The sequence below is a fragment of the Penicilliopsis zonata genome (genome assembly GCF_001890105.1).
Source record: "Penicilliopsis zonata CBS 506.65 unplaced genomic scaffold ASPZOscaffold_12, whole genome shotgun sequence".
In the NCBI taxonomy this organism is placed as follows: domain Eukaryota; kingdom Fungi; phylum Ascomycota; class Eurotiomycetes; order Eurotiales; family Aspergillaceae; genus Penicilliopsis; species Penicilliopsis zonata.
The window spans coordinates 13,795-27,522 of record NW_019208921.1 but is presented as its reverse complement, the minus strand read 5'-3'; the positions used below and the strand labels follow the sequence as shown (position 1 = coordinate 27,522).

Here is a 13,728-nt window from a genome sequence, read left to right as displayed (position 1 = left end):
ATTACCTGTGCACCACGGTAATTATTAATATTACAATACAATACCATTGGGCTTAGTTACTTATCAGCAACATATTCGGATTACATGTATTTAACAGGTACGAAGTATCTAGGTACGAAGTACGGAGTACCTTTCGCTCTCTAGCCGACTCCGTAGACATTATTATGAAAGCATTTGGTTCACATGCACTCCTTCTACTTCGTCCATCTGCCAAACTTCCTTTGGCCACAAAATATGGTTATTCTTGCGCAAACGATGTTTCAAGTCCATGCATACCAGCTGATCAAGCTTTTGACTTACTCCTGAGTCCTTACTCTACCACATCAGGTCCCTGCTGTGATTCGACAGGAGATTGATTGCCTGTACGTCGAAGCTCCTATTTTCTTTCCTGCTCACATCATTATTCCCGCTTATTGCGCGGCTCAGCCTTTCAATGTTCAGCCGACAAAGAAATATTGCTCGAATATATATTGACACATCCCTTTTCTCATAGTTCCTATATACGCCTACCTTCAAATAGTATTTTAGCAGGGACGGAGGACAGTTTTCTGCACCGCAGACTTCTCACTTTATCTAAACCTGCAAGGGGATCAATGGTAAAAGTGCCCCCAGTCCTATCATTTTGGGTAGTGAGCTAATAGAAATTAAATTGGTATTGACACAGTTATGTTAATCTTTTCGGATTATGGCCACGTCAACAGTAACCGGTGCAGAACAGCACCCTTCCCCGCTACAATCAGAATCCAACCCGGCCGATGCACAACTGAACACAGACCTCGACAAATTTCCGACTTTTGTTGATGATCATCACGATGCCCCTTTAAGTTCAAGCAGTCATTCAAATGCCGCCTATAGATCTATACAAGATGACCATTGGATACCACGCAAAGCGGAACGTGTTGCCTGGCAAAATGGAGCTTTCAGGAAACACCGGCCAAGGAAAAGTATCAGCGAGGCGATCAGCACCATTAGGACACGCAATGCCAGTGTGAGCGCTAATGCACATGAGCTTGCCAATGCACTGGGAGCTCCTGTGTCATATCGTCTAATTGTAAGGGAAACCGACCCTGCTGTACCCTCGTCATTGCAAGATATACTGACTGTTTCTTCTCAAGATTCTCTGCGTGATTTGGTATATGACCTCCGCTCTTACGAATACGTCATCTAAGTCTATTCTCAACGCCCTTCCACAGCCAATCACACTCACAATTGTACAATTTGCTTTTGTTGCCACCTGGTGCCTGACTTTGACTTATCTCTCCACGGTTTTTCCGGCCCTCAAGAAACATATTCCGGCACTGAAGAATGGAATACGTTACCCGACGCGCGAGGTCATCTTGACTGCATTGCCTTTGGCGATATTTCAGTTGGCTGGACATATACTAAGCTCTATGGCGACTTCCCAGATACCCGTGTCTTTGGTGCACACCATTAAGGGTCTGTCGCCCCTCTTTACAGTCTTCGCCTATCGTGTTTTCTTCCGCATACGTTACGCCAAAGCAACATATCTTTCACTAATACCCTTGACTCTGGGTGTCATGCTAGCTTGCTCTACTGGCTTCTCCACTGATTTCTTCGGCATTCTGTGCGCATTCCTTGCTGCGCTAGTCTTTGTTGCCCAGAACATCTTCTCGAAAAAATTATTCAATGAAGCAGCGCGTGCCGAGCTGGATATGCAATCAGGTAGTCGTCGCAAGTTGGACAAGCTCAATCTTCTGTGCTATTGCTCCGGTTTAGCCTTTTTGTTGACGTTGCCGATTTGGGCGATCAGCGAGGGGTATACACTAATATCCCAGATTATGCGCGACGGTTCCATTGCCCTATCAGTGGCAAAGGGGTCGTTAGATCATGGCGAGCTTTTACTAGAATTTGTGTTCAACGGGGTGACCCACTTTGCGCAGAATATTCTTGCCTTCGTTCTATTATCCATGATTTCGCCAGTTTCCTATTCAGTGGCTTCTCTTGTGAAGCGCGTCTTCGTCATCATCGTTGCAATAGTATGGTTTGGCAGCTCAACAACTTCTGTTCAGGCATTGGGAATTGCTCTGACATTTCTGGGGCTTTACCTCTATGACCGCAATAGCCACGATGATCTCGCAGATCAGAGGGCCAACGCAGATCACTTCCGTGGGAATGAATCCCTTCTTCCAATGAATGCCGGGCCTTCGGGTAAACAAAAGGATTCGAACGGTTATGCTTTTCCAACGAGCAAGGCTCTTGAACCTGAAAACCAAACCCTTCGCCAGAAGAAAGAGGACGACCCCCCAGAGCACATGCGAACGAGAGCAGCAAGTAATCTTCCACGGACTTGGTTGCCTCCTGGCACGAAACAAGAGTCGACTTGGCAACCGACAGATTCCTAGCCGTTTGCGCGAGCCTGCATTATTTTTTACTCCATGTATACCCTCTCATGATGTTCCATGTATTTCTAGACTACCTTCCTCTTCAGAAAAACTACTGCATATTTTTGGCATATTATTTTCATTATTGCTGCTATAAACCAGTCATGTGTCAGTACTCTCCGACTTGATGATTATCTCTGTAAGTATAGCGCCGTGGAATTTGTGCGGAATAAAGAAGCCTCGAGGTCACCAATTCCTCCTCTACTGAAGCTGTTACAGCACATCTTTATTTTATTAACTTGATTAGAAGCCAGCGATATGAAGTAAATTTTTATAACACCATATAATTCAATGATAGTTTTAATAGTGGCGCGGATAAAAAGGTAAGCCGATGATAGGGGAAAGTTATTGTATAGCTAGGATTGGTTAAGCGAAATGTTGCGACCGTCAGTAAAGAACTAAGCCATCATCAGGAAATCTATCGACGACGACAGGAAAACCCTAGGCGGCTCCAGCTCGGTGCAGAATATGCTCTCAGATCATGAAGCAGAGGAGAAAGGGACGATAACATCAACAACCGTCAATGTTGCCCTGCCACCTACAATAAGTCATGTCCGTGGATGAGTATTTGTTGGAAAGAAGAAAATTCGGAAGAGGATGTTGACAAATATGGCCGGGAAAAGGGCACAGCTGGAATAATTGATTTTCCATTCCCCGAACCAATCCGGGAGCGGCAATTTGCGAGGGAATCAATCCATCTGCGGTCTGGCAGAATCCAACCGAGCTCGAACGGTTTTCACAACTCCGCGTTCGCCCATTGCCACATCTCCCTCTTGGAAACAGGATTTCTTCGTGTTCAACAATCCCTGTATGACTCTCAGTATGCGGCCGCAGATGTTCCGTGCGGCCGCGCGGTCCTGCCGGGTTCCTAGGGTCACCTATCCCAGGACCTTCGCAACAACCACCCCTCGCACGGCGGAGGTGGAACTCACAATTGGTACGAACGTGTTGGCATTTCGTGTTCTGTGAGGTGTTGGGCTAATGTTTTTCTTGATAGATGGCAAAAAGGTCTCGGTAGAAGGTACGGTTGACATATAAAATCTGATTGACACCCTGAGGCTTACACGATTTATCAGCGGGCTCCGCCCTGATCCAAGCCTGCGAGAAGGCAGGTGCAACGGTTCCTAGGTAAGCCGGTCACTAAATTTCTAAATGCCATGTTTCATGCTGATGTCGACTGTAGATACTGCTATCACGAGTATGACCATCTACCCTTTTGAAGATCGAGAATCGTACTAATAAAACCACCAGGAAGCTGTTGATTGCAGGAAACTGTAGGTTTTTTTGGTATATGTGAGATAATATTGACCAAACTGACTTTCTTTTCTCTTCAGGTCGTATGTGTCTCGTCGAAGTCGAAAAAGCCCCGAAACCTGTGGCATCATGTGCTTGGCCGGTGCAGCCGGGAATGGTGGTGAAGACAAACTCCCCCTTGGTGCACAAGGCACGCGAGGGTGTCATGGAGTTCCTACTGGCCAACCACCCTCTTGACTGCCCCGTTTGCGACCAAGGTGGAGAATGCGATCTCCAGGATCAATCGATGCGCTATGGTGCTGATCGCGGTCGATTTCACGAAGTCAGTGGCAAGCGTGCCGTGGAGGACAAGAACATCGGCCCCCTCATCAAAACTTCCATGAACAGATGTATTCATTGCACTCGTTGCGTTCGTTTCATGAATGACATTGCCGGAGCACCAGAGCTTGGAACATCAGGGAGAGGAAATGACATGCAAATTGGAACTTACCTGGAAAAGAACATCGACACAGAACTTTCCGGCAACGTCATTGATCTCTGTCCTGTCGGTGCCCTTACTTCGAAGCCCTACGCTTTCCGTGCGCGTCCGTGGGAGCTCAAGCACACTGAATCTATTGATGTCCTGGATGCATTGGGTTCGAACATTCGCATTGACTCCAGAGGCATGGAAGTCATGCGCATTATTCCGAGACTGAACGACGATATCAATGAAGAATGGATCAACGACAAGTCCCGATTCGCCTGCGACGGCCTGAAGACCCAGAGACTCACCACGCCATTGATTCGCAGAGAGGGCAAGTTTGTTCCTGCAACCTGGGAACAGGCTCTCACGGAAATTTCCTCCGCTCACCAGCGACTCCAACCCAAGGAAAACGAATTCAAGGCTGTTGCTGGTCATCTTGTTGATGCCGAGTCTCTTGTTGCTATGAAAGACCTCGCCAACAAGCTTGGATCTGACAACCTTGCCCTCGACCAGCCTGGTGGTAGTGCTCCCATCGCCCACGGTGTTGACGTCCGATCCAACTACTTGTTCAACTCCAAGATCTACGGTATTGAAGACGCAGATGTGCTTCTTCTCGTCGCAACAAATCCCCGCCATGAGGCTTCTGTCCTGAATGCCCGCATTCGCAAGCAATACCTTCGCTCCGATATTGAGATTGCCCTCGTCGGTGAAGAGTTCGAGAGCACTTTTGAACTTGAACACCTAGGATCCGACGTTTCCGCCTTGAAGACAGCTCTTTCTGGAGAATTTGGAAAGAAGCTTGCTGCCGCCAAACGTCCTATGATCGTTGTTGGCAGTGCTGCCGCCGAGCATGTGGATTCCAAGGCCATTTTTGAGACGGTTGGCAGCTTTGTTGATAAGCACTCCTCCAACTTCAACACCCCTGAGTGGCAGGGCTACAACGTTCTTCAGCGCGCTGCATCTCGCGCGGCTGCCTATGAAATTGGTTTCACTACGCCTTCTCCCGAGATTGCCCAAATTGCTCCCAAGATGGTCTGGCTTCTCGGTGCTGACGAAGTCAGCCAAGCTGAGATTCCAAAGGACGCCTTTGTTGTTTATCAGGGACACCACGGTGACCGGGGTGCTGAAGTTGCCGATGTTATTCTCCCTGGTGCAGCTTACACCGAGAAATCTGGCACTTACATCAACACTGAGGGACGCGTCCAGGTAACTCGTGCGGCTACATCTATGCCTGGCGCGGCACGTGATGACTGGAAGATTATCCGTGCAGCCAGCGAGTTCCTTGCCGCCCCCCTTCCTTACGATGACATTGAAGCTCTGCGGGATCGCCTGGAAGAGATCAGCCCTGTTATGCGCCGCTATGATATTGCTGAACCGACTTCCTTGAGCAGTCTGGGCAAAGTCCAGCTTGTTGACCAAAACAAGGGTGCAAAGGCGACAGGAGCTCCCTTTGAAAATGTTATTAAGGACTTCTATTTCACTGATTCCATCTCCAGAAGGTGCGTATTAAGAGACACAACTATCCTTGTCTTCAATCAAAGACTCTCTGCTAACAAATTATAGCTCCCCCACGATGGCACGTTGCTCTGCAGCCAAGGCCACGGGTAATCCCGAGACGAACTTCATGGCTGCTGGTGAAATGTCTCCCCAGGCTCTCTATGGTTAAGCCTCTAAAACACTGAGCGTTGTGATCTTGTTTCATGTTTTCCTTTCTCCACCTGTCTGTCTATCGGTCTTGGCGTTTTCATGTACCACCTCACCAACACCTACCTACCTACCCACCCTTATATCTACTTGACTATTAACTACCACACTGTGCTCTCTTTTTGTAACTTTACACCTATCTCTACAAATTTCGGTGTAGCCTGAATTTGTCAAGAAAGATGGACTTGTATATAGCCTATGGTCGATGAAAATCAATTAAACAGGCAAAGAGATCGTACTTCAGTTATAAATAAACATTCTCAGAGAAAGCACAAAGACCCCAATCAGTGTAACTGTGTCGAGGTTTAGTATTTTGATTTGAGATGCTAGTGGTAGGCACTACTAAATCATTATTAATATGTGGACTCAGTACCTAGGTATTTATATCCCTTTAGCGGTAGTAGGTTAGTCACTAACTCCTTCATGATTATACAAGTTTATCAGAAGTACTGACCGCAGGGTCATACTTCAAGTAACATTTTAGTAAAAAATCACTAGTACCCTGCAGTAAAATGTCTGATGCTTATACTATAATTCATCATCATCTGTCTCTCCAGCGTCTGTTTCTCCGGCGTCTGTCTCTCTACCCATCTCGTCGAGAGACAGGTCTGATTGGCTTTGGATGGTGCTTTGGAGGGTGCTTTGTTTGGTATACCTCCGAGCAAATGGAAGCTCTCTCGGCGGTGGAGCAGTAGATGGGTTCTTTAAATCTAGCCCTTTAGACGTAACTTGAGCATCCGCTCTGTGGGACTGAATAGGCGCCTCTTCAACCGTGGGTTTCTGGTATTCTTCATCGGCTGAAGTGTCTTCCTCTGTCTCTAGAGGTTGAGGTGTCTGGGGCTGGTCACCGTCGGTTTCCTGGTCTTCGGCCCGAGTACTACGATCGACATCCATCTGTTCAAATTCATCCTCACTTTTGATTTCGTCATCATCCAAAGCCGAAGCTCCACGCTTCGTGGATTGACGCTTCCCGCTGGGCTTTCGTGGCCTACCAGCTGCTGCTGCTTTCACTGCATTGACTTGGTTAATCATGACACATCAGTACCTCTTGCTTCGATCAACAAATGCGTTTGGATTGACTTGGCTTACCTTTATCTGGGTCCATTGTCGCAGAGGACAACAATCTTTGCTGGTTGCGAATCTTGAGTTTCTTTTCGTTCAACAGCTGAAGGAAATTTGCAACAAGTTGAGACTCATGTTTGCCTTTGGCGCTTATTAGTTCCTCAAGTTGAATATTTAATTTGGAAATACCATCTTCTGCTGCTTGACATCTATCAATAAGGGATGCAATTTGTTTTTCAAGTCTCTCTGCTTGAGCAACCGCAACGCCCGACCAGTCAAATAGCTCTATAGCCTGTTCATCATCTTGATAAAGAGTAATCGTGCCAAGCCTTTGCTGTGAAAGAGGTTTAGACAATGTGGGCTATAATGCCTCGCTCGAGATGCTTACTGTGATGTCTTCGATTTTTTTCCTAATAGTAATAGCCAGCTTTTTGGCGCCGTTCCCTGTATCAGATGTTGTTGCTGATACTGAAAGACCAGATAACAATCGCAGACGACTGGGAGATGATGATGGGATTTGTCCGAAGACATAAGATACAATCTGAACCCATTCCTCTTCGTTGCCTGAGTAGTTTTTGGCACGAAAGCTTCCCAAATCAGCCTCTTTGACTACAGAGACCGTCAATATATAACAAGCAAATCAAAGGCAGCTTCGTGAATGGATACCTGTTCCAACAAATGGATTCTCCCCTTCTGTTGCAGTGATTTTCAGGTTCAAGTGCGAGCGGTCAGAACTGACAACATCAAGCAGGACATAAGCTTCAGGCTCATCGGACAGGGGAATCCGCACGATGCGGCGAGGAGAAAAAGGCTCGGCATCCATTATTCAAAATTCTGATGATCCGATCATTCTCAGTCCGGTGGAGATGGGTACATAAGTATTTATTAGAGATCCTTTGTCCCAAAAGCAGTGGCTTTGCTGCCTGTTACCTAGGTATGGACCATATAATGCCGGGAAGGCTCGCTGGGTTCTTGCAATGTTACTGGATACTAGATAGTGAAAAGTTGGTTCCGTCACTGCTAATTAGTTGGACCTACCTGGGCAGTGTACCTGTTGCCTACCTTACTAAGGTACCTAACCCCGTTATTATTAGTTAGATACAGAGTACCTAGATAGGTAAAATACTCTTAGGAGAGCTAGATATAAGATATAATTATTTTAAAATACTCCTCTTAACAGAATGCTAGGTTTAAAACTTAAACTTATGATTAACTTGCCTGATAGTGAAATACTTTGTAATCTATGGTTCTCAGACAAATAATCTAGATTTTAAGAAAAAATCCACTGCAAAGCCCCTTTTCTGAAGTTATTATTATTTAATGTTATGTTTGTTAATTAGGCAAACAGTATGACCGAGGGCTCGGGAGGTTAGGTATGTCAGTTAACTAGAAGCAACTAACTACGGAGTACCACTAGTTTAGGTGGGTAGTTAGTTAGGTTGTCTCGAGCTGACCCAAGCACCTTCCTAGGCGTCCTTACTAACTAGTACAGACCTCATCCAGCCACTCTCTTGACAACCGAAGCTCTCCTCGCAAACGTCTCGTCACTTTGTTTACCATGTCTACATAGCGTTTCCCCCCGTGGCCTCTCTCGGAGTCTCTCAATTACACCCAAGCTGCTAGCGCTCGCTCACGGCTGTGTGGATGACATGTGGATTTCCAGCATAGTTAGCATAACTGCATCAGCCCAGCTTCAGACCCCAGACTATTCCTTGCCCGTCATTGTTCAAAGGGTCGAAAGGTTGCATATAGAACTCATCTATTAGACTGTTGATGACTGGATGATTCCTCGGTTCCACAGGTACCTTCTACCATGGAGGCTTTGACTCTACAACTTCAACGCAATAATGAGGAAACGATTGAATGCTGGGACGACGATAATGATTTAGAATGCACGGACGATACACAATTTCGCATCGCCTCATCAGCTACCTCGGTCACAAATTCCTCGCTAGTGCGCCGCTCTGGACACCGAGATTCTATCTCCTCTCGGCGCTCGGCGCGCTCTGATCTTGACTCCAATGCCGGTACCGATGAGGATTGGCAAGTTCTGCTGCATGACAATGATGATGCAGTAACAGAAGATGCCATTGCTTCGGCTAAGAATGCCGGTATCCCAATTCCTACGAATGTCCCGAAATCCGCTCTTGTTGGAGGTACGATCAAACGACTTGGAAAAAGGAAGCCAAAGAAGAACTTTGTGGACGACTGGTCTGAAGATGTGGAATTTCCGGGACCTGGAGAGACCCTGCAGTTGAAACCTCCCCAGGAAAGCCTTTTCCCCGACACCCTCCGCACAATCAGCTCTGCAGTCACAAGTCCCATTAAGGCACCCCCTAGTCCTTTCTGGGATGATGATCATTCAACTCGTTTACACTCGGCTCTAACAAGATTGGACCAATTTCGTGAGGAGGATACTTCGGATGCTCAAGCAGTACCAACCATAAAAGCAGCAAAACCTTGGCGATCCCAAGAAGTCACGATCCCTCAAGACGGCTTTCCATTCCCTGGTGCGGAAACAGAGTCTGAAAACTTTGATGCAGATTTCGATTTACCAGCCGACAACTTAAAACTGCAACTTACTACTCACAAAGATGTCCCCAGGGTATTGGGTCCTGCTCCCGAAACCTTTGACGTGGATTGGTCCGAGGGAAGCATCGGGATAAGATTTGGCGGTACAACTCGAGATCACCGTTCAAACCCCAGCTCTTCTGTATCCATTGCTAGCCCAAGCGTATCAAGTTACTTGACTGGTGAAAGTGAAGACGACGGCATCGATGGGATCATTATTCCTGCCGGTCCACTGGACCTGGAAGCCAAGTTGAAGAAGCGTCAAAGTACCAGTCACGCGGGTTTTGCTGGTCCTCCAAATAAAACTAGCCCAAGGCAGCCCCCCCCCGATATAGACGATTTTCTTTCCGGCCTCGACGTCGAGAACGATGATGCCTTTGCGATTGGAAAACTTTCCCTTAACCCGAACATCAAGCGGAAATCCGGGCGTCCTGGAAGTCCGGCACGTCGGCTTGCAACTACAATTACTTTTACGAATACAAAGCATTCCCCCAAGACCAGGATACCTCGCCTCTCTGGGCATGATCGTCATTCAACACATCTAGAGACAGTATCGGAGAGCGGAGCTCCCATCTTCAATTTTCGAAGACCCCAATCTCGGCTCGGTAGCCATACATCACACTCCTCCGTTTCTAGTTGCCCTCCCTCCGCCATCCCAGTAACACCACCTCACCTTTCAACGCCGAGTCGCCGGTCTACGGGAGCACGAACTTCCCGAGACCCATTTATTAGCGACAATGTCTCCTCGAGTACAAAACGTCTGAAACCAAAACGCTCGATGCCAGCTATGCGAAATACCAATAGCAGTGGATCGACACCACCCTTCCAACAGCCGCCGTCCCGCCTAGATGGCACCAGCCGCATCTTCCAATCTTCTGTTCGACCCAAAACTCCGGTCGATCGTATAGATATAAGATCCCTCAGCCGCAGATCTCAGGTGCCGTTTATTCCTGCTGGTGCATCGGAAAATCAGTCTCACCATGTTAATTTCAAAACATACGGGTACTCCCGCCGAACGAATTCAGATAGCTCCGGTGATATCATTTCCCAGGGTTCCTCTTCGTCTCGAAAGCCACGCTTCAGCCGCTCAGAGCCTATTGGGAGTAGTCTTCAAGACAGAAGCCCAGAGACCACATTCGCCGGCATGAAGCGTACGCTAACCCGACCCACCCGCCGACGGAATTTCGGTGATGGTACAGAGTTAGAATCACTGGATGATCTTCCCACATCTGCTTCGGCAGAGAGCAGATTTGTCAAGTATCCCACGTCGCACGGCGTCCCCAGATCCTTTAGGAGTCGATTGAGCCAAAATCAGAATACGCTGCTGCGAACAGAAAGTCCTGCTCAGTCTCCTGACCCACCCACGGGGGGAAAGCCACGGGACTCAATTCCTAGATTTGCACGAGACACCACTGCTTCTAGAAATGCTCGAGAGCAACGCATCGCTTCTATGACCTTAACATTGAAAAATCGAGAGAGAAGCTCCCTCGCATCTATTAGCACTAACTGGAAGGATCAGGTCGTCTCTCGGAGTCCCTCTACCTCTTTACCGATGAGAAGCAAGAGAGGGAGGACTAAGGCAACACCCACAAAGCCCCATCTCATTAAGCCTATGGGAGCGGGTGTCCAAGAAGCAAAGTGTAGGATATTTCGAATTCGAACCCCTGTCTTGTGTTAAAAGCTAACTCTCTCAATAGCTGTAAAGGGCATGCGATACAATCCGGCCACATTTCAATGGGAAGGCAATGAGAATTCCATCATAGAATTCGAACCTGCCACCCCCAAATCACCTAGACCTGCTCCCGCCCTGATAACTAATATCGGGACCATGCAAAATGTGCAGGTAGTTGGTGGAATGGTGTTCGACCCGAGACGGATGTGCTGGCTCAAAATGGCGCCATCGCAGCCTGGAGACAGCGGGGTGTTGGCGGTGCAGGATGAAGATGATGTTTTTTCAGGTCTTGATGATCTTCAAGAAAACGGTCCCAAAACCGGAAATACAGCCGGTGGACGAACTTCAAACGCATTCGATGAACTTGGTCCTACGGCAAGTGGAGATGACCGAAGCCCCGGGGAATCGTCGGACGAATGGCCCATGACGGAGGAGTTCGACGTCGGGCCAGAGTTTATCAAGCGTCAGCGAGCAGAAGAGGAGAAATGGAGACGCAAGGTTGACAAATGGATCACCTCTGATCGAAGAACCCTTGAATATGGCTGGAGATGGGCAATCAGAGATCTGGTACGGGTTCACGGCGTCCTCCGATCACAGTCCCTTGATGATCCTTGAAGTTTGAATGGCTATACCGACGTCAGATCTTCGGGTAATTTGAAAATATCGCAGCATTCACATTCTTCATGGGCGACTCTGCTCAATCAGTTAGCAGATAAAAAAATTAAGGGAAACATACAAGTTAGGCACTTTTATTGACCCCCCCCCCCCCTGGGAACCCATGCTATCATCAGACAAATACTCCTGTCTGTGATGTCTGATTGCGCAATAATATAATGGCAACAGCCTGTCTATCTGTGAGAGTTGTGGAGCTTTGAGCGTCATGGAGCCTATGATCTAATGCATTAATGACATGTTATAATTTAATGACTTTATTATCCTGTTCAATCTGTAGGGGTTTAGAATCTTCCTTTCTCTATATCTCTCTACATTGAATCCTACTCCTTCACTTTGTGTTCTCTGATCTCTTGCGACCTCCCAGGCTGCCTTTCTTTTGCAAAAATTATAGGTAGCTGGTATGTTATATATATAATCATTAGCCATCTTATTATCCCTACCTACCAGGCTATAGAGGTGTAAGGATTAATAGTGATATGTTGATCAAAAGCAGCCCAGACGCGTATTAGTTATATTATATCCTCTCGTTCCGCACCCCTGTTGATGCCAAAATCCATATCACGAATCTCTCTACCAAGGCTATCGGCTAGGTCCAGAAACAAGAGATACGCTGTCACCCTTCGGTCGCAGCACTCCCATTCTATGCTGGGCGTTCGGGGGTTGAACACAGATCGAGAGAGTACTCCGTACCTACTATCACAAAGTATACGAGGCTCCAGCGGTCCCCACCAGCATACTATTGGCAATTCTAGATCCTGGTCTTATGCATTCGACGTCATTATAAGTCTTGTCACGACAGATGTTTTCTCCATAAACGACAGCCTGGTCAAACGTAGCGTCTTGTGTGGATGAGACCGAGTGGTTCTCTGCTTCGAGTCAAGCAAGCCTATCTATCTATGCGCTTTGAAACTGGTCTGGACGCCTGTAGATCTCCCAATCGACGGGCACATAGCAGGCCGATTTGGAGCTGGTGGACGGCAGTAGCGAACCAACATGTTTGCCGAGAAGCGGTCTATCAAATCTGCAGATTGTGCGCGAAAAGAGTGCCAAGTAAATCACATCTTGAAAGTATCATATCCAATCACTGGCAGTCGGACTCCCTTTCCACAGGAGGCTTCCGCAAACACGACAATCTTCTAAATAATTACACCCAGGTTTCAGCTCGGGTGTCTTGAGAGCTTGTGGAACATATTCTCTCTGTCCTGCAGCGCTGCCCCTATCATCAAATTTAGTCCTATACCCAACTGCTTACCTACCTACCTAGGTATACATCTCTTCTCTGCTGACCATAGAGAGGCGATCCAGTAATTCCGCTCAAGTGACTTCTCATATATGCTCCACTACAGACGAATCCTATACATCCATTCCTTTTGCATGAAGTCCTCTTTTCTTTTTCCCCAGCCCCCCAGGTTCACCCCAGAAAAGAAATAAAGTGAAAGAAGAGTAACATATAACTTCTACCTGATGATCTGGAGTAAGCTGTCCTAGGCCGGATCCGAACCCAAGGAAAACTCCCACGAGCTTCCTGCAACCAGTGCCAGGGTCGAGAGAACAGCAAAAAGACTGACTGCAGAACGCCATGTCTTTGCCACATCACCACGGTCACTCCGAGTCTCATCGCTTTCACTGCTTGGCCAAGCTGGATCATATGTACTAAGCAGGTAGTACTGCATTTATTGAATCAATCATAAACCATCATAAATAGTGCAAACTCCACCTCTTTGCCTCCGGCTCGGTTACTTACATGGGGGGGGGGCAGTGTTAACGGCATCAACTACCATGGCCCATACAAAGGCATTTACTTTGCAGGAGACATCGTGAGTCTTGGTGGGGTGTAACTGTAAAACAAAACAATGTTTGCATTGGTTACTACCTAGGTAGGCACCTAGCCTTGGGTTTGATTGTTTGTCTGCTTCGCTTGCTTC

The 13,728-nt window shown here is 47.4% G+C and overlaps 5 protein-coding genes across 5 annotated transcripts; 3 read left to right on the top strand and 2 right to left on the bottom strand.

Annotated features, from left to right (window-relative positions):
* Window positions 1-685: 685 nt before the first annotated feature.
* ASPZODRAFT_70299 (hypothetical protein) lies at window positions 686-2,363 on the top strand (the record flags this gene model as incomplete). The annotated part of the gene is made up of 2 exons (XM_022729657.1): window positions 686-1,051; window positions 1,116-2,363. 2 exons carry the CDS (start codon window positions 686-688, stop codon window positions 2,361-2,363), a joined length of 1,614 nt encoding a protein of 537 aa, XP_022579357.1.
* A 653-nt stretch (window positions 2,364-3,016) lies between these two features.
* ASPZODRAFT_134236 (hypothetical protein) lies at window positions 3,017-5,903 on the top strand. Its single transcript, XM_022723472.1, has 7 exons — window positions 3,017-3,339; window positions 3,400-3,423; window positions 3,479-3,530; window positions 3,586-3,600; window positions 3,654-3,676; window positions 3,737-5,618; window positions 5,683-5,903. Exons 1-7 carry the CDS (start codon window positions 3,213-3,215, stop codon window positions 5,783-5,785), a joined length of 2,226 nt encoding a protein of 741 aa, XP_022579356.1. The 5' UTR covers window positions 3,017-3,212; the 3' UTR covers window positions 5,786-5,903.
* A 146-nt stretch (window positions 5,904-6,049) lies between these two features.
* Window positions 6,050-7,934, bottom strand: ASPZODRAFT_134235 (hypothetical protein). Its single transcript, XM_022723471.1, has 4 exons — window positions 7,552-7,934; window positions 7,274-7,494; window positions 6,913-7,219; window positions 6,050-6,842 (listed from the first exon to the last, which is right to left on the bottom strand). Exons 1-4 carry the CDS (start codon window positions 7,706-7,708, stop codon window positions 6,352-6,354), a joined length of 1,176 nt encoding a protein of 391 aa, XP_022579355.1. The 5' UTR covers window positions 7,709-7,934; the 3' UTR covers window positions 6,050-6,351.
* A 764-nt stretch (window positions 7,935-8,698) lies between these two features.
* Window positions 8,699-11,743, top strand: ASPZODRAFT_70838 (hypothetical protein; the record flags this gene model as incomplete). Its single annotated transcript, XM_022729703.1, has 2 exons — window positions 8,699-11,096; window positions 11,154-11,743. The coding sequence occupies 2 exons, from the start codon at window positions 8,699-8,701 to the stop codon at window positions 11,741-11,743; spliced, it is 2,988 nt and encodes a 995-aa protein (XP_022579354.1).
* A 1,179-nt stretch (window positions 11,744-12,922) lies between these two features.
* On the bottom strand, window positions 12,923-13,728 carry ASPZODRAFT_134233 (hypothetical protein). The gene has a single exon (XM_022723470.1). It carries the CDS (start codon window positions 13,474-13,476, stop codon window positions 13,288-13,290), a length of 189 nt encoding a protein of 62 aa, XP_022579353.1. The 5' UTR covers window positions 13,477-13,728; the 3' UTR covers window positions 12,923-13,287.

Coding starts and splice junctions, on each gene's coding strand:
- ASPZODRAFT_134236 (XM_022723472.1), top strand. CDS start 3,213: ATGACTCTCAGTATGCGGCCGCAGATGTTCCGTGCGGCCGCGCGGTCC. Junction 3,340..3,399: donor GGAGGTGGAACTCACAATTG/GTACGAACGTGT, acceptor TTTTCTTGATAG/ATGGCAAAAAGGTCTCGGTA. Junction 3,424..3,478: donor CAAAAAGGTCTCGGTAGAAG/GTACGGTTGACA, acceptor ACGATTTATCAG/CGGGCTCCGCCCTGATCCAA.
- ASPZODRAFT_134235 (XM_022723471.1), bottom strand. CDS start 7,708: ATGGATGCCGAGCCTTTTTCTCCTCGCCGCATCGTGCGGATTCCCCTG. Junction 7,495..7,551: donor GAATCCATTTGTTGGAACAG/GTATCCATTCAC, acceptor CGGTCTCTGTAG/TCAAAGAGGCTGATTTGGGA. Junction 7,220..7,273: donor AAAAAATCGAAGACATCACA/GTAAGCATCTCG, acceptor CCTCTTTCACAG/CAAAGGCTTGGCACGATTAC.
- ASPZODRAFT_134233 (XM_022723470.1), bottom strand. CDS start 13,476: ATGCAGTACTACCTGCTTAGTACATATGATCCAGCTTGGCCAAGCAGT.